The sequence below is a fragment of the Hydra vulgaris genome, chromosome 08 (genome assembly GCF_038396675.1).
Source record: "Hydra vulgaris chromosome 08, alternate assembly HydraT2T_AEP".
In the NCBI taxonomy this organism is placed as follows: domain Eukaryota; kingdom Metazoa; phylum Cnidaria; class Hydrozoa; order Anthoathecata; family Hydridae; genus Hydra; species Hydra vulgaris.
In genome coordinates, this window is record NC_088927.1 from 14,627,810 (window position 1) to 14,647,880 (window position 20,071).

A 20,071-nucleotide genomic window follows, 5' to 3' on the forward strand; every position below is an offset into this window, starting at 1 on the left:
ACAGGAGGATTCATTAATTAATTTTCAGAAATTTTTCCAACCAACTAAATTTACCCTAAATTCTAAAAAAGTTTCTTGAGTTGTTAATTCTTTTTCGATGGCTCTAGCATTATTAGTATTGTGTTTCAGAGATTTTTTACATCAAGATGATGAGCAGTTTCTTTTTCAAGCAGTGTCTTGACTTTTGATTAAAAAACTTGAACTTGAAAACTTGACAGTTTGATGTATTTTATCAACTTATGAGTTTTTTTAAGTAAATCATTGTCATCATTTTTTAAGTAAATCATTATCATCTTCACACTCATCATCTATCATAATATCACACTCATCATCATCATCATAATTAGTTTCTTCATCAAAAGAATTATTTTCATTTTTATCATTATCACAGGTGTTGCTTAAATCTTTAATCTTTTAATCCCGAAATTCAAATTGATCTCGTTTTAAACGTTGTATCTTAAATAATAACAAACATCTTTTTCCTCCTAAAGTAGTAACTTTATCAACAGTCATGCTAAACTTTCCTTTTATTGTCTACCTTGAGTTTTATGATGTCAATCTTGTGCAGAAGTTTCATTGCATCGCCTTCGTTAGAGGGGAGTTTAAATGCTTCAAATTTACCCACCATCAAAGAAAAGGTTCATGACTGGTAACAATGCAATTATTTTCAAGTTAATGAAAATAAGAAACCGGTTCTAGAAGCCCTATATATAACTTAATAAGCTCTTTTATATTATTAATTTCGATATATTTTTTTAAATATGAAACCAAGGACTTCTATATGACATATAAAAGTAAACCTTGTGTAAAACTTTTATCTGAAAGCGTTGGATCAAAAAATTTGAACAGGTTTGAATGAATCTTCATGCTGTTAAAACTCATTTTAATATTGAAATAGAACTTTTCATTACGGCGAACGTATTAGAAAGGTTCAAGTTTTTATTTTTTGTAGCTTTAGCTTTAATTGAAAAAAATAGAAAAAACAGTAAAAAAACAGTTGTTTGCTGTTTTTGATTTCTTTTAAAAAAACAGTTGTTTTACTGTTGCTGTTAAGCAGTGCTCAGAAACCCTACTAAAGCTGTATATTGCTAAATTTAAGCAAAGACAGAACACTTACTATTAAATGTCTCTACAGGCATTCAAATATATAATCATTGTTTAAATAAAGTTTGCCCTAAGTGTTTAAATAAATTTCTTTTCTATTTAGAACGAAAATTATTAGAATGTTCTATTTAATACTTACCTAAACAATTATTTTAAAACGCATTTTAAACTCCATTTAAATGTTTGTTTTTAACGCCGTAGGAATCTTTTAAATAATACAAAAAAGTAATATAAAAGGATAGTTTTATATTACTTTTTAGTATTTAGTATGAGTGTTATAAAAAATGTATTAAGTATTAAAAAGTAATCTAAAACTATCGTCGTCTAAATTTATGAATTGTTTAACTTTTTTTAATTACGACAAAAGAAAAATTAAGCGTTCGCAAAATATTTATAAAGAATTTAAATGTTAAAATATTTTTGTTTATTTATTTATTTTTGAGCTTGATTACACATAACTTTTATTATTTAAAAATCACTTTTGCCGTCAAGATCTTATTTACTTAAACTACTTAATTTAACTTCTCTTTTTTAAAAACTTGAAAATAAAAGCTTTTAAATGATACTTTTCAGTTCTATCTTTACGGAAGGGACGCATTCTAAGATTGGAAACCAACGAATAATTGATTTTTGCCTAAAACATTACGGCACCTTTTACATTGGACTTTTGCTTTTGTTATTGTTAGGATTTGTCAGCCGAGCTGAACGTTTTAAACTAGAGCTTGTATTTTATTTTAGTTAAATTTCTCAAATCGTTGGAAAACTATTTAGTTTGGATCCTCGTTCGTTCGTTGAACATAGAAATGTGTATTTAATTATACTAAAGTAAGGATGGCAAAACTTTGATAAATGTTCAGATATTTGTACAAATTTGACCAGTTGATTAAATTAAGATTTTGAATGACTTTTTTGTAATTACTTCGACTATAATTTTGGTTTTTTGGTTAGCATTTTAGTTTTATGAGTATATGCTCTGATTTTATAGTGTCAAGTCAGAGTTGAGTGAAGATGGTTAAGATTGGAAAAGCTCAGAGGTGGACCAATACTAATTAAAAGTATTCTTGTAAGATTTTCAGTGATGATAAGATCTAGAGTGCTGCTTGCAAAAGTTGGTTCGTGCACGTGTTGTACTAGGAAGTTGTTGTTCATAAGAATGATTAATTTACAACTAGCAAGTTTACCTCTCTAAATACACAGACCACTAAGATGAGTCCATTTTTTGTCTGGATGATTGAAGTCTCCCACAATCAGTAGACCAGTGTGTATTTTTGATTTTAACTAGAATAATGGCTGTTCTAATAGAGTTATTGATATTGAGAGTAGTAGATGCGTTCGAAGGTCGATTATTACATCCAACAAGGATTTATTTTTTTCCGATTGATATTTTGAACCCAAATCTGTTTGCTGTCCTGGTTTTTCTTTACATCTTTGATCTCGGTTGCTTTGATATTATCTATAACTTAAATAGCCACGCCATCTCCATTGATTTGTCTGTTCTTGTGGAATAATTGATATTTTGGTGTTAATGTATTTGAATCAATATTAAACTATGTTTCCATAATTTAAATGATATGTGGAAAGTTTGTGACTGTTGTAAGAGATTTGAGTTCATCCATTTTGTTAACATCAGAAGTGGCATTCGTTTAAAATCATTTTAAAAATATAATGTGTAGCCACGATGATGAGGTGCGGGCTATGTATAGAATTTATATATACATAATAAATTCATTTTTCTATATACATAATAAATTTATATATAAATAATAAATTTATATATAAATTTAACTTATTCGTTTTTTAATTATTTTTTAAAATATGGTAGAAAAATATATTATAAAAATATATTTAAAAAAGTCTACTACCAGCAAAAACAAATTAATATTTTCGCATTCGACGAGCTTAATAAAACATATACCCTGTTTATTTATTTTGAAAAAAAAATCTAAACTTAACCTCATCCTGAAACATCCAAAGAAAGAAAATTATCTTTTCAGCAAAAAAAATGAGGACCCGTTGAACCTATCAAGGAGAGTTAGGTATTTTACATAAGTTAACTTGATTTGTTTTTTCTGCATAAATCACTTAGCAAAAAATCTTAAATATGTGAAGTACATTTCGTGAATGCAATAACATAACATTTAAAACAAAAATTTTAAGCAAAAAAAAAATTAATTATTTGAAAACTTTAACTATTATTTGAAAACTTTTCTTATATTACACGCGATCTTGTAAACGTTAAGTGGATTTTTCATTTGCATATAACATAATTGTTTATTGTTGTATTCTATTGTATTTTATGCTATGCAATAAAGCTGCACTTATTTAGAAAATCCGATTGAAAAGTGTTGATTATTTGCAATCGGTTTAGAATTTATAAAAACGTTTATTCATTAATACTTTCGTATATTCTATAGATCAGTGGTTTAAAGCGTGCGGCCGTGGCGCAGTGGTTAGAGCGCTTGCTTTATAAGCAGGAGATCCAGGTTCGAAACGGGCTTTGGACATATTTTCGCGTCACGGTAAGGAACGAGGCGTGAACTTCCTGATTAAATGCACTTCCGCGGTGCTCTGTGACAAGACCGTTAGGTCTTCTTGGGGCACCTAAGAAATAAAAATAAAAAAAAAGCGCTGTTATTGGTTTTGTTATGCAAGTGTTCAAATCAGCCCCTTCACTCAATATATATTCAATTTTTTCAATATGGCTGTATAAATTTATAGCAAAAAAGATTTTTAATTGTTAAATTAAAAAGTTAAAGTTTTTTCTAGTTTCGGACTTTTTTTCAAAAGCACTTATTTGAGTAGCGAGTATAGATATATTTTGTATTTTATGAAAATCGAAAAAAATTGAAAAAAGTATTTAATAAGTTTTTTAGTACTTAAACTGCATTTACTTTTAAGCGACCGACAACAAAAAGCTGAAAGAAAAATTAATGACACCGTGGAAAAAAATAAACGATTGGAAAAAGATGTATTTGATATAAAGGAAAGTTTAAATTTTTGCGAGGAATTCATCGAAAAAAGGTCAAAATAATATTGAGTCTATTGAAAAAACAAAGACTTTGTAAAACCAAAGCACATAAAAAGGATGAGTTTATTGACTTTAAAAAAACAACTTAGAGAAATTGGTCACAAAGAAATAACCTTAGATTGACCTTAGAAAATGAAAATGAAACGTGATCTGAAAGTGAAATAAAAGTGACTAAACTTTTTGAGAAGACTCTAGAGGTGGAAAATGTGAGAATTAAACGAGCGCATCGCAGTGGACGCAGAGATGCAAAAACACCACGCACTATTATTATTAGGCTGTTAGACTATAGAGATAGAAAAAAAATTTTAAAAAACTCTGCTAAATTAAAGGGTGAAAATATTGACATGGACGAAGAATTTTGCTTCGAGACGAACTTAATAAGAAAAGATCTTAGAGAAAAAAAGAAAATTGGACGGCAGAAAATTTGCATATATATCAGATGAAAAGCTGATAGTACGAGGTCTAAGAAAACGGAATAAATCCCGAATCCGTGTCAAAATAGTAAGGGTTAGGGTTTATTAGTTTTCTTTTAACTATTGCTAACTATTTTATTAACAATTTTGCGTTTATTTATATATGTGTTACTTTAAAATGAAGGAAAACTTTATAATTAAACTTTTAGACGGAAATGTCGTACTCAGTGACGTCGATAACTTTATTCAAAAAATATCTGAAAGTCAATACTATACAGTTATTAAAGCGTCTTAATATCTTCAAAAAAATAAAATAGTTTTTCAATTTTAAACATTAATATTCAAAGTTTAAATAAAAACTTTGAAAATATTTGGTTTTTGTTGGATGAATTAAAACACGGTTTTAAAATTATTTGTCTAACGGAAACTTGGTGTAAGCGTAGTAAAACAAATGCCCAATTTGAACTAATTAATTACTCATCAGTTTCCTAACCACGTTGTTTTGGTGTTGGTTGGAGCGTATGTATTTTTGTTCACAATTCAATTAGTTATAATTTACGTTAAAATCTCTGTGTAAATGAAATATATTGTGAGTCATTATGCACTTCATTAAAACCACAAAAAAATAATTATGAATGCAAAACAAAAATAAAACCAAAGTCATGCTTGACCGAAGTCATACTTAGTTAGGGACTTTAACATTGATTCAATAAACCATGCTTCCAATAACAATGTTAACAATTTTATAAACACTCTTCTTCAAAATAATTTTATTCCGACAATAAACAAGCCAGCGAGAGTGACTAACAACTCTTCTAAACTTCTTGTTAATATAATAACTAATAACCATCATAATACCTTGACACAGGCATAATCAAAACTGACTTATCGAATCATTTCCCAACATTCCTAGTTACTAACAATATATTATTTAACAGTATTCCATCTCAATCCATTATATTTAGGCGACAGATCAATAAAAACTCAGTAAAAAAATTCGAAATCTTTTGAGAGATAACGTCGATTGGAATCTGGTATTGCAGTCACACGACGTTAACAACGTATATGACCTATTTTTAAATCAATTCTGCAAGCAATTTGATCAAGCGTCTTCTAAAAAAAAATTATTGTAAAAACCGAAACTTCTTTAACTCCATGAATGTATAACGGGTTGCTAAAATCTTTAAAAAGAAAACAAAAAGTTATATGATAATTACTTGAAAAAAAAACTTATAAAAACTATTTGATAAAAATGTATTTGATAAAACAAAAAGGAACTTAAAAAACCTTTAATATGCAAAGCTATTAAGTAAAGCCACCGGAAACACTAAAAAATCATGGAGTGTCATTAAAGAAACAATCGGAAAAAATAATTTTGCGAGAAACATTCTGCCAAAAAAAAATAACAATTGACAATTGATAAAAACACAATTTATGAAAAATCAATTATTGCTGAAAAACTAAACAGCTTCTTTACTAATGCTGGTTCGAATTTGGCATTAAAAATTCCCTGTGAATTCAATACCATTTTAATATTATTTAAAAAATTACGATAAAGTTATGAACGAACCTATTATAAAACTAATTGAATTGCAAACCGCCTTTTTAACCTTAAAAGTAACAAAAGTGCTGGATTTGATAAAACTAACTTTAATGTTGTAAAGTTAGTATATAGTTTAGTAGAACTCTCGTTATTTCACATATTTAATCTTTCATTTAAAACAGGTATTGTCTTTGAAAAGCCAAAAATTGCACGAATTAAGCCGATGTTTAAGTCCGTAGATGACTCAAATATCTCTAACTATAGGCCTATATCTACTTTACCTTGTTTTTTAAAATTACTTGAGAGAATAATGTACAACAGGCTTTTTAATCACTTATCAGAAAACGACATATTGTATTCAAAACAATTTGGTTTCAAAAAAAAATTCAACGGAACATGCAGTGGTTGAACTAGTCAATCAAATATCAAGTGCATTCAGTAGTAACTACTTTACCTTAGGAACTTTCATTAATCTGTCAAAAGCTTTCAATACCGTTAATCATGATATACTAATAAAAGAAACTGAATACTATGGAGTAAAAAATAACAATTTATTTTGGTTTAAAAGTTATTTGACCGATATAAAGCAGTTTATAGTGTATGAACAAAAACATATATATTCCTGACTGCCGTTTTTTGGGGTTCCATTGGGCTTTATTTTAGAACCACTGTTGTTCCTAGTGTACATAAATGATTTAAGTTTAGCAACAGACCTATTAATTTGTATTCTTTTTGCAGATGACTTCAATCTTTTTTATTCCCACAGTGATATTAATACACTATTTGAAACAACTAACGAACAACTATTGAAAGTTAATGAGTGGTTTATAAGTAACAAATTTTCTCTAAATGTGGATAAAACCAAATTTATTTTGTTCCACAAAGTGAATAAATCAAAAAATATTCCCATCAAATTGCCTAATCTAATGACCAATAAAACTGACATTAAAAGAGAAAACTCAGTAAACTTTCTTGGAGTAATCTTAGTTGAACATTTACGTTGGGGTTTACATATAAAAATATTGATAATAAAATATCAAATAATTTAGCAATGATATATAGAACAAAACCATTTTTAAACAATAGTTCTTTAAATAGTTTATATTTCTCTTTTATTCATTGTTATTTAATTTATTTCAATATTTTGCCTGGGCAAGTACAAATAATCAAAATAAAAATTGTACTGTAAACAAAAAACATCCATGCAGAATAATTTTTGGAGGTGATAGAACAGTATCTTGTGAGCCTCTTCTGCGTATACTTGGAGCATTAAGTATATATAAAATCAACTTACACCAAGTTTTAATGTTCATGTATATAACAAATATAGGAATATCTCCTAAAATATTTTTATCCTATTTTCACATAATAGCTCATAAATATCCAACAAAGCTGTTATTTTTCAAATAACAGCTTTGTTGTCCCAAAATATAATTCAAAACTAACTTCATACTCAGTTCTTTATCGTGAACCTTACCTGTTGGAAATGTTTCCCAAAATTGTAAATACACATAAAACTAGTATAGAGCAGTATAAAAATGAATCAAAACATTCATTCTTACTAATGGATTTTATTATATCCGATTTTAAATGTTTTTTTAAATTAAAACTTAAATACAAAAAAATATTTAATTCAAGAATTGTATTATTTTTTTGTCTTAAATGTCACTAAGTGTATCAACATTTTTTTTATTACCTTTATCATGGTATTACCTCTAATTTATTTAAGTTATTTCTATGAAGTATACTAATTTATTTATGCAATTTTTATGGTGTGTATTAATTTATTTCCTTTTTTATTTTTAAATCTCAGTTTATATTTTTAAGTTTTAGCAAATGATAATATCTTAATTATTTTTTCTTATTCACTTGATCTTACTCTTTTCTTAAATTTTGATTCTTTAAATTTTTTCTTTAAAAGACAGCAAATTGTTATCAATTTATTTTTATATGTTTTTTAATAAATCGTTTGTTAACTATAGATATTTAAATATTACGATTTTTGTAAATACGTGAGAACGGGGCTTGGTAATAAGGCTAAATAAGTCTTCTTCTTGCCCCGCCAATATTTATTTTTATTTATATGCTTTGAAACTGTATATATCATTAAACGGAAAAAAACAAAAATTGCACGATGTATTAGGAACTCTGCAGGCTGACCACATTGGCCACGAAGGTACATTGATTGCGAAAGATATTAACGCTATTTAATAAACAAAAAACTATATAAAACGGTAAATAAATTCTATAAATCAAAATTAAAGTGATGTTGTTGCAATGTTGGAAAACTGTAAAACTTGATATATTTTTTAATATAATTTAAGATTAAATAGTTTAAAGTTTAAATAAGTTAAATATTTACATACACTTTCATTTACATTTTCTCATACAAAAAGTGTTGGCTGCCAAGGTTCCGTGTTAAGCACGCTCAAAGGGGCATTACTACTACTACTACTAATAACAAAGAGTTCATATAAAGAGATAATTAAAAACACAAATTTATAAGATCTCTTACTTTTAAAGTCTGAAGTTAGTCACCTTTTTTATTTTTCAAAGGAGCAATAAAATTAAATAATATATAAAAGTTAAAGTAATATATAATAAATTACACAACTTGTTATCTTTTTTTGTAATTTACAGATTGCAATGTTATGTTTTGTTATTAATGTAGAACAGTGGTTGATGCCTAAAATTTCAGTTCGATTTTTATAAACAGATTCAAAAATTTCTAATCCTTCGTTATACTTGCCCATACTTTTCAAGCAGAGTGCAATAATATATTTTGTTTGCATAGTAGATGGATGGTTAATACCTAAAACTTCAGTTTGTATTTTATCAAGAGGGTAAGAATTTTTTAATGCTTCGTTGTATTTGCCTATTTCGTACAAACAGGTGACAATATTAAGTTTTGTTTCCATTGTAGATGGGTGCGTTGAACCTAGCAGTGTCTTTTGTACTTCAGCAACAGATTTATACATTTCTAAAGCTTCATTATATTTCCGCAATTCACAGAAACAGTGTGCGATATTTTCCTAATAGTTTCAAGTCTTTCCATGATAGATGAATGGTCAATATCTCCTTAACTTTTTTCCTAACTTTTAGTTTCTACCTTTTCAATAGAATAGTAAATTTCAAATGCTTTGTTATAATTTCTTAATGCATACAAACAGTTGGCGATATTATGCGTTGCTTTTATTGTAAATAGGTTGTTGGCACCTAAACTTTTAGTTCTTTTTTCTTCAACAAAATAATTAAGTTCTAAAGCCTCTTTATAGTGTCCCATTTTGAACAACCATATTGCAATATTATGCTTTGTCTCCATTGTAATTTGTTCGTTTATAGGGGAAATATTAGGTTGTATTTCATCAATAAAATATTGAATTTTTAAAGCTGCGTTATATTTTCCCATTTCGTATAAACAGCATGCGATATCATGTTTAGTTTGGAGTGTGTGTTCATCAGGTTTAATTTTATTTTTTGCATTATAAATTTGAACAGATTTTAATATTTCGATTGCTTCTTTAAATAAACCTTTACATATTAACAGTTTTCGAATAAAAGTTGTAAATTTTTCAAAAGTTTTTGACATTATCACGTTGTTATTACGAAACATATAAAGAAAATGAAAAACAAAATAGTTACCGTAGTCCATGTGATTCTCTACTTTACCTAACTCAAACACAAAGTAATTTATGGTCAGATCAGTATAAGTATTTGAACTTGAATTTTTATTTTGAAAAAATTTACACCTTAACTGTGTAAGTTCGTGCATTGCATACTTTTTACTATCAAAACGGTTTATCAATGAATGACTGAGTAGTATTCCAATGGCTTCATCTTCTAAATGTTCACTATTTATTTTCATTTGCTTTAAAATTTGGCTTATAAACTCTTTCCTAATATTTTGACCATTACAATGAGACAAGCAGTTCAGTTATTTAAATGAAATGACTTGTGTTTTTTCTAATTTTAACAAAACTAAATTGATTGCTTTTATTGCAGACTTTGATTCTTCTTCAGTTGGAAAGTTATCAGTGTCTAATACTTTTATGGGTTCTACTCTATATCGTTTTATATAATCTTCAATTGAAATTTTAAATTTATTTATATATTTTTTTGCCTGAGTAATAGCAAAAGGATGGTAACCAAGTATTTTTATTAGGCTTCTTATGTCTTCATTACTGTTTTCTCTAATATTATTTTTTACATAAGCGTATGCATCCTCAGTAGAAAAAACTTTAACTTCTATAATTTTTGCATTATGGGACCAGGTTCCCCATTGTGAGGTTATCAAATTCGATGAATTTAGTTTCTTTGATATGCACGTATCCAAATCTTTAATACTTTCATCGTCAACATTGTCAAAAATATACAAAGTTTTTTCATTTCTGTAATAGTTGTGAATTTTCTCAGAAATTATTTGTATATCACCTCCAAAATCATTGACATTGAAGCTTAACATTCGACAAAGGTTTGTCATTGAAGTTTGCAATTTTCCCGCCGCTGCATCAACCCAATGTTTTCATAGAAGCCTTGATAACTTTTACAATAATTCCTGACAATTTGTGTTTTACCTACACCCGACATCCCAAACAATACCATGAATGAGTTTTTTGGTTCTTGTAAAAAATAACGATGAACGTCTTTAAGTTCTTTTTCGCGTGAAAATAAACTTCCTAACGTAGATCAAACGCCGTAATGTAACTGTACGTTTAGTTCTAATATCAAAACTTGTTTTATTTTCTCAAATAAATAACTTTGATTTCATTATTAATGAAATTATAAATCATTATACAAATTTTATTAATTCAATAAATATTAATCTTCCTAATTATCCAAAACTCTCAAATCTTCAAAAAATATATTGAACAATTTAAGTAGCTTAGACTTTAATAAATATATAATCAAAGAAAAAAACTTTTTAATTAAAAAAAATTTTACAATCGAAGAAAAACAAACTAAAGAGTTCTTATCAAAAAGCAGCAAATGTATGATCTGAAAAAAAGATTTTTTCAGATCATACATTATGGCTAATTTAAAGTAACTTAAATTCCAATCTATACAAAAACACATTAAAAGTCTTAATGTGACTTTCCTTGCTTCTTCTACAAAAACCTAACTATAAAAACCATTTTATCATGTGCCAAACCACATAACTGCTTTATATTTTGCCAAACTACATATTATTCTATTATTTAATTTTTGCCAAACAACAAAAGTTTTTAATTATGTGGAGAAACAATGGCTATTTTTGGCTAAAGGCAAAAATATTTTAAAAAATATTTCTTTCATCACAACCTCGTTTTAAAGTTGATTCCGCTAAAAAAGTTTTAGTAAATAAAGGTAAAGTTTGGAAACATTAAAACATGTCTCTAATAATTACAAAAGCAATCTATTACCTGACAATGATACAAGGTTAAAATATCTTATTTCTAAATATTCTAAAGCAACATCCGTGCACAAGTGTATAAAGGAGCCAAGACTGAAACTTACGCAATAAAAGTTTTTATATATAATTAATAATATTATATATATATATATATATATATATATATATATATATATATATATATATATATATATATATATATATATATATATATATATATATATATATATATATATATATATATATATATATATATATTTTAAAATAATAAAAGTATCTATTTTAATATAAATATATACATTAAAAAATAAAAAGTAATAATAATAAAAATAATAATATTGTTAACTGTACATTTAAAAAAGTGTGAGTCACTGACCTGTATTGCGTGACTTTAACAGTAAAATGAAAAATACTAATGAAATTCGTGTTATAACAAAATAATAATAATCCAATTTTTATTTAGAATTGCCCTTTTCATGTTCCTCGAGTTTATTTTTAAAAGTATTTAAATTAACAGAATTGACAATGTCATAGGTTAGACTGTTCTTTTTACTAACAACCCTATTAAGAAAGTAATACGTTCTTGCTTCCGAAATACGAATATTTTATATGCGATTATGACATTGATTATAAACTCTTTTATATAAGTTGTTTATTGGAGGGCATCTCCAATTACTTTATGAATGTCATTTTTAATTTTATAATATTATATTATATCGCTCCATTCTCCTAGTTTTTCTAATGGTGTCATACAAATTTTTCAAATCGCTCCTCATATTTCATACCTTTTAAACATCTTAGTCTTCTTGCTCTTTGTTGCACTTGTTCTATTTTATTGATGTCTTTTTTATAGTGTATATATATATATATATATATATATATATATATATATATGATTATATATATATAATAATACATTTATACATGTATATATATATGTATATATATATATATATATATATATATATATATATATATATATATATATATATATAAATATATATATATATATGTATATATATATATTTATATATACATATATATTTTATTTATTCATATATTTATATATACATATATATTTTATATATATATATATATATATATATATATATATATATATATATATATATATATATATATATATGTATATATATATATATACATATATATACTTATATATATAAATATGTATGTATGTATATATATATATATATATATATATATATATATATATATACATACATATCTTTATATACATAATTATATATATATATATATATATATATATATATATATATATATATATATATATATATATATATATATATATATATATATATACATAATATATAGAGAGCATCGTCTTCAAGTATCGTCATCTTCTAGTTTTTAAAAACAAAAAATACACAATAATATACTTAAAACAAACACAACAGATTAATATACTTTAAATAAAATTGACAAAGGACTTTAATTGTATTATTATTAAAATGCATGAATCAAATAAATTACCTAACTTTAAATGTTATTATACTAATTTAAAAATAAGGTTTATCCATTAATACAGAATTAAATAATTATAATGTTTTCGATCTTATTACTGATTAAGCAGATATTAACAGATTATATTAACATGTAGTTTTAAAGTTTACTGCAAATAACTTTACAATGGTTTATTTAGTTTTAAAATAACTTTACAAACAATGGTTTATTTAGTTTTAAAATAACTTTACAAACAATGGTTTATCAACTATAGTTGAAGGGTGTGTTTAACTAACAACAAAACTTACAACATGTTGATCTAAACTTTTTTGATTTAATTTAAAACACTTGTTTTCTTTTTCTCTATCGCATATTTCCATTATTGCATATTTTTCTATATTGCTTCCCATATTTCTCAAGAGTAGATTGTACTTAATCCACGAATATTTTAAACTATTTTTAAATAACTTTGTTGAATTAAATTAATAAGTTAATCAACTTTGAAACATGGTGTAACGGCGGAGGAATACTTGATTCATGATTTAGATGATTTTTTTAATTGAAACTAACTTTTACTTTATAAATAATAAACTTAAGTCAATCCAATATGAAATAAATAAAAAGAGCATAATTTATACAAAATTACCACTAGTTTCAGTAATATTATTACATGCGCCATTACTTAAATTTTTAATAACAGCAACATAACTTGCAATTTCAATAATTTGATCCATTTTGCAAACTAGAACCGCATGCAATAAAATTGCATTAAAAATTATGTGTAAATTTATTTTATAAGAATTTTTTTTATTTTTTGTTGGCTACATGTACTAACCTAAAAACTATATGGGTATCCAATATAGTCTAAAAGTTAGTACATGTGGCCAACTAAATCTGAACTAATTCTAAACTAATCGATAATCGAAAAAAAAACTTTGCGAAATGCAAAGTTAAAAAGTTTTTAGGAACTATTACCTTTTATTTAAGACTTGAATTCTACATTGACGTCACGCCGACAGGATAAATGTTTTTAAAGAACAGAGCAATAATAAATTAAATTAAATTTGTTAATTTTATTTTAAAAAGTTAGGGGTTTAGTTTTCAGAATAATATATATAAAAAGTCTAATTATATAGTTTATATATTTTTTGATTTTAACTGTGAGACTGTGTTTTTGTTGACTACACAGATATTTATATATTCTTTTTAGTTATTATTAGTTATTATAATAAAAATAGTTATTATTGACGCCAGCGGTTAACTCGGTTTTAAAACGCGTTAAAATATTCAACAACGCGTAATAGTTAAATTAAAACTAATAATTTTAGCGTAACTTATTACTTAACGTTTCCACTAATGGCTGATAAATGTTTTAAAGCTTCGAAATAGAACTTGTTTAAGCAAATAATTGGTTTTAAAAAATTGCAGGTTTTGAAAATGTGAACTAGGAAACAATTAATAATTTGTGTTAATGCATTTAAAACAATTTGGAAAAAAAAAAGAATCCAAAGTTAAAACTTTCGCTACGTCTATAACGACCGAAACTACTTATTTTATATAACTGTAAACGAATTTAAAAAGATTTTGTCATAGGATTTACAAGAAATGAAAATTTAAAAACTCTCACTTTTTTTCAAGATTGTTTTATTATATTTTTATATAGTAGGATTACAGAAAATTTTTCATTTTTCTTTTTTAAACACTAGTATCCGCCACAATCGCCACCTCCTGCAATACAACAATCTCGACTTCGACATTTTGCCTTACAAACATTACGTAAAGCGGGACTGCAACCAACCGTGTGACCAGTGCAGAATCGTAATATACTTTTTACGCATTTGCATGATTCCCCATCTTTCTTTGCTCCTTCGCTAATAGTGCAACCACCAGAGTGGTAGTTGCATCCGCAAGTCATACACGCGTTTATAAAACTTGCAACCAAAACATAAAGCAAAACTAAATCTAATAATGAAGAGAACACGCGTTTAAAAAATCAACATTAAAGCGACATAGACAATACACAATATAACTTACAAGTCTTTTTTTTTATCACCTTTTTTATTTTTTTTTAAACATAAAAATGATATAACATACGCAAAATATGACATATACATATTTATTGAAAAAGTATTGTAAAGTATTAACCTTGTTTTCAAGGCATTATTCCTGTAATATTTTAAAAGTATATTGAAATACTTAGTATATAGAAATACTAGTATATAGAAATATAAACAAAAACTTACGTTTTAGCTTCATCATATAAAAAAAAGTCATTAAACACGCGTTTATTTCTTTAAACAAAGTTAAAAATAAATCTTTCCAAGTTTTTATAGTCGTACACGTAAATTGTGGGTTTTTGGTCAACTAATTGTTTTCATCTTTCTAAACGAGTTTTTCAAGTTTCTAACGTGTTAGATCAATATTTATAAAGATTTTTTTTATTAAAAAATCTTTTATAAAGTCTGTTTAAATTGATGTTTAAGAGAATTTCTAAATGACTAAAATTTTTTTTAAAATCGCTTGATACCCATTAAAACAACTAAACTTTAACTTATAAAGAAAAGAAACACTTGTAAAATATCATATGATTTACGTTTACTAAATATAATGCGTATATAACTTACATTCGTATGTAGGGCTAGGTGTCTCTGTTTTTACTCTTTGAGCTTTGTAACTAATATCGCGCTTGTATTTTTTAAATATCAATAATCTTGAAGCATATGAAATTGGGCAGCATATTCAAGTTGCATTCATTATAAGAAAAAATTTAATTAACACCAGACAGAGCCTCAGAAAATTTTTTTTGCAAACTAACCCTTGACAAGATAAGTTGCTAATACTCAAGACGTTAAACATTAAATTTAGTTTTATTTCAATATTTACTCTTTTGACTCAAAAATTACAATGATGTCATGGCAACTAAAAAAAACCGACAGGCTGTATTTATTTTTAAATAGGGCAAAATATATGATTTGATTTCGCAAAACATATATTTTGTTTTTACTTAAGTTCATATGACTGTTTGAAGTATAAGGGGTCTATAAAATATATAAGAATATTATTGTTATAAATATTGTATCAAATAAATTGTCAACCCTGGTTAGCACCAGGGTTGTCAATTTATTTTTCTATTTTTTTATTTTTCAATTTCTCCTATTTTTCTAAATTTTCCTTTATTATCAGTGAATAATCTTTTTTTTAGGGACCTTTTTATTTGCGTTTCTTTGAGATCTGCCGGCCTAGTCAAACTGTCTCTTTAGCCCCACCCCCTCTCCCCTCCTCTTCCTGTCTCAGTCCCCCTGTGTATGTATGTGTGTGTATGCCTGAAAAATGAAAATAATGAAAAGTATATTTTTAGACAAGTCTGACTAAATGATGTATAATATAATATAAATTAAGCTAAGTTTAAGTCTACTTTTAAGTCTTGCTTTAAAAATTGAAAATATAATAAAAAACAGACGAAGAGACTTTCTTTTTTCTTGTTTTTTTTTTGATCGAATACGGCGATCAGGCGGTGGCCTATGACTGGACCTAATTTTGAAATTTCTAAAATCATCGAATATGAAAATTTTGGTTTTCAACCTACAACTTTTTTATTTTTATTTTTACTACTAATTAAAACATGAACTACTTATTTTTAAGCCTACTACATTTTCAACCTACTGAAATTTCAACCTACTGGGTTTTCAACCTACTGAAATTTCAACCTAGTGGGTTTTCAACCTACTGAAATTTCAACCTACTGGGTTTTCAACCTACTGAAATTTCAACCTACTGGGTTTTCAACCTACTGAAATTTCAACCTACTGGGTTTTCAACCTACTGAAATTTCAACCTACTGGGTTTTCAACCTACTGAATTTTCAACCTACTGTTTTTTCGACCTACTTTTTTTTCGATCGACTTAATAACTAAGTCTTTTCCGGTATGTATTTTATTTTAATTAGAACTCAATCTAATCAGCCGTTGATATATATATATATATATATATATATATATATATATATATATATATATATATATATATATATATATATATATATATATATATATATATATATATATATATATATATATATATATATATATATATATATATATATATATATATATATATATATATATATATATATATATATATATATAAGTGATATATATTGCCAATATATGCATACAAAAACAAAAAAACACAAGTTTGTTTTTGTATGCATTTAGGTTAAATAAAAATGGCAGTTAATAGTAGAAATAATACAAAGAGGTCAGTAACTTCCAAAGGCTGATATGACATATGCTTCTTGTTGATGGAATTCTGAAAACAAAACTTGTGTATTCTTAATTTCTTGTTAATGGTTTTTGAAAAAAAAAACCTTAAAAACGCAAGGAAAAAACGGTAAAAACACGAACTAGTAGGTTGAAATGAAAATCTCTGAAAATCGGTTGAAAATCAAACAATCGCAAATCGGTTGAAAATAAAAGTCTCCAAAATAGGTTGAGAAAAAAATCGATCGAAATTGAAAACGTCACAATCGGTCGAAATTAAAAAAAGCCAATAATCGGTTGAAATCAATTTTTGCCTCAGTAGGCAAAAATTATTTCCACTTTTTAGTAGATGTTTTATTTTGTAGATCAACTTTGTAGGTGCAGGTTTTTGTAGGTTGAGCTATGCGACACGGATCAGACGTGTTTTTTTTTTTATCGAAGAAATTTTTTTTTTTTTAAATATAAATATAAAAGTATAAAATACAAGCTGCTATCAATAATTAAATATGGCAGTAACCATTAATGAGGTTCGAACAATTTTTAAGGAAATGTTTGCGGAGTACAAAAAAGATGTAATATTACTAATATAACAACAAGAAGAAAATGTTCTTAAACTCATTAGTGCGAACGCAAAAATAACGAGCGACCGACAACAAAAAGCTGAGACAAAAAAAACTAGCAAGCATGGAAAAAATTAAACTATTGGAAAAGGATGTATTTGATATAAAGGAAAGTTTAAATTTTCACAAGTCAAAAATAATATTGTTTATTGAAAAACAAAGAGTTTGTAAAAATGAAGCACATAAAAACGATGAGTTTATGGACTTTAAAAAAAAACTTAGAGAAATTGAGGATCGGTCACGAAGAAATAACCTTAGGATTGATGACAAATTAAAATACGAATAAAATGAAAATGAAACGTGGTCTGAAAGTGAAAAAAAAGTGATTAAACTTTTTGAGGAGATTCTAGGGGTGGAAAATGTGAGAATTATCGAGCGCATCGTAGTGGACGCCGAGATACAAAAAAACCACGCACAATTATTGTTAATTTGTTAGACTACAAAGATAAGATAGAAATTTTAAAAAATTCTTGTAAATTAAAGGGTGAAAATATCGACATAAATGTCATAAACATTTGTTAAACCACGCGATGACGTCTAGTATTTTTACAGTAATTAGTATATGGTAGAAAGTTGGTAATTATTATCCTAATTTTAGTTACTGATAATTGCCAACTATGTCACATTTAGTATAAATAGCGCTGTTTTCTTTATAAGAATGTATAAAAACAAGTTACAAAAAATGCGTTGAGTTGATCTTCCTTAATCAGTTTGTCAAACTGTCTTTTTCCTATCGACTGACAACTCAATAATAGCTTTAGGCAACGCTCTAAACATATACAAACGAGGTACAGGAACAAAGTTGAACATTTCCAAATGCCAAGGTCTGTGGCTTGGACGAAACAGATCTATAATAAAAGACAGTTTTCTAAATTTCGTATGGCATGATACTACTCTTAAGAGTCTAGGTGTTAATTTCTATAATTCTAATCAATATATCAACCGACAATGGAACGAGAGCATAGAAAAATTGGACAAAAAGATAGAAAAGTGGGAAAGACTTAAATTATCGATTAAAGGAAAAGCTCTAATAATCAACCAAACACTACTAAGTGGCCTATGGCATCTTGCTTTCACCCTACCTATACCATGTGACAAAACCATAAAACTATTAGAACGAAAAATCGACAACTTCCTCTGGAATAATAGCTCCATAAAAACACCTAAACAAATTTCCAAACTCCCAATCAATAAAGGCGGTTTAAACATTATCGACGTGAAAAAAAAACTGCAATCGATTCAACTAAGTTGGATTTCCAAATATTTTGATGACAGCAAACAGGGAGCGTGGAAAGATTCAGCCCTTCATATTTTTAATAATTACCGACATGCAAATCAAGGAAATCTTATATTTCTCACCACGCATCCTTCAAACTCATTAAAAACTCTACCCCCCTACTACCGTCAAACAATAAAAACGTGGAGTCATCTCTGTAGAAAATTGAACAACCACAAAAATCTTACCATCGAGGAAATACTAAACCAACCCATATTCTACAATCCATATATAAGACACGAGCGTAAAATCCTTAAACCATCACCAGAATCCACAAACAACAGCATAATCAAGATAGGCGACATTTCAAAAGTATTTGCTAACGGCTTTCTAGAGAGTCAACTCCTCGGTATAAAGCAACACCTTCTAACAAAAATAATAAATTCACTACCACCGAAATGGAAACACCTCATAAATTCTCAAAGCCAAAATTACGACCACAACAAAGCACTAACATCTATTTATCTAAAAAACTCACCCTCTCTCAAATTTATAAACCTCAAACCAAAAAATGTATACACTATCTCCAAAAATGATGCAGAAATAAACCTAACAGGAAAATTTTACAGATGGGCAGACTACTATAAATATAGCATGAGAAACATAACAACAAAAGACTGGTCCCAATTATTTAACTACATCCACAAAAGTAACATCAACAATAAAGCAGACGAAATTAAATACAAACTAATACACTTTGCAATTCCAACCAACTCGATTTTTAAAAAAAGAGGCTTTGTAACAGACGATCTCTGCCCTCAATGTATGAAAAAAACGGAAAACCTTCCCCATATGATGTTTAGATGTGAAAAAGCACAACCACTCATAAAATACACACTCGCTCTTATTCATAAAATCTATCCACATCATCCACCTCTTAGAAATACATTCAAAACTTTACTTTTTCCTTTAACACCTGTAAATAGTTTTTATATTGGAAATTTAATTCTTAACGAA

At 26.6% G+C, this 20,071-nt stretch overlaps 1 protein-coding gene and 1 long non-coding RNA gene across 2 annotated transcripts; both read right to left on the bottom strand.

Moving 5' to 3' along the window:
• Positions 1–267: 267 nt before the first annotated feature.
• On the bottom strand, positions 268–9,066 carry LOC136083047 (uncharacterized). The gene is made up of 2 exons (XM_065802456.1): positions 8,727–9,066; positions 268–404 (listed from the first exon to the last, which is right to left on the bottom strand). The coding sequence occupies exons 1-2, from the start codon at positions 9,064–9,066 to the stop codon at positions 268–270; spliced, it is 477 nt and encodes a 158-aa protein (XP_065658528.1).
• A 5,767-nt stretch (positions 9,067–14,833) lies between these two features.
• On the bottom strand, positions 14,834–15,305 carry LOC136084188 (uncharacterized). The gene is made up of 2 exons (XR_010640385.1): positions 15,203–15,305; positions 14,834–14,921 (listed from the first exon to the last, which is right to left on the bottom strand). It is a non-coding gene; the product is annotated as an uncharacterized LOC136084188 (long non-coding RNA).
• Between the last annotated feature and the right edge of the window lie 4,766 nt (positions 15,306–20,071).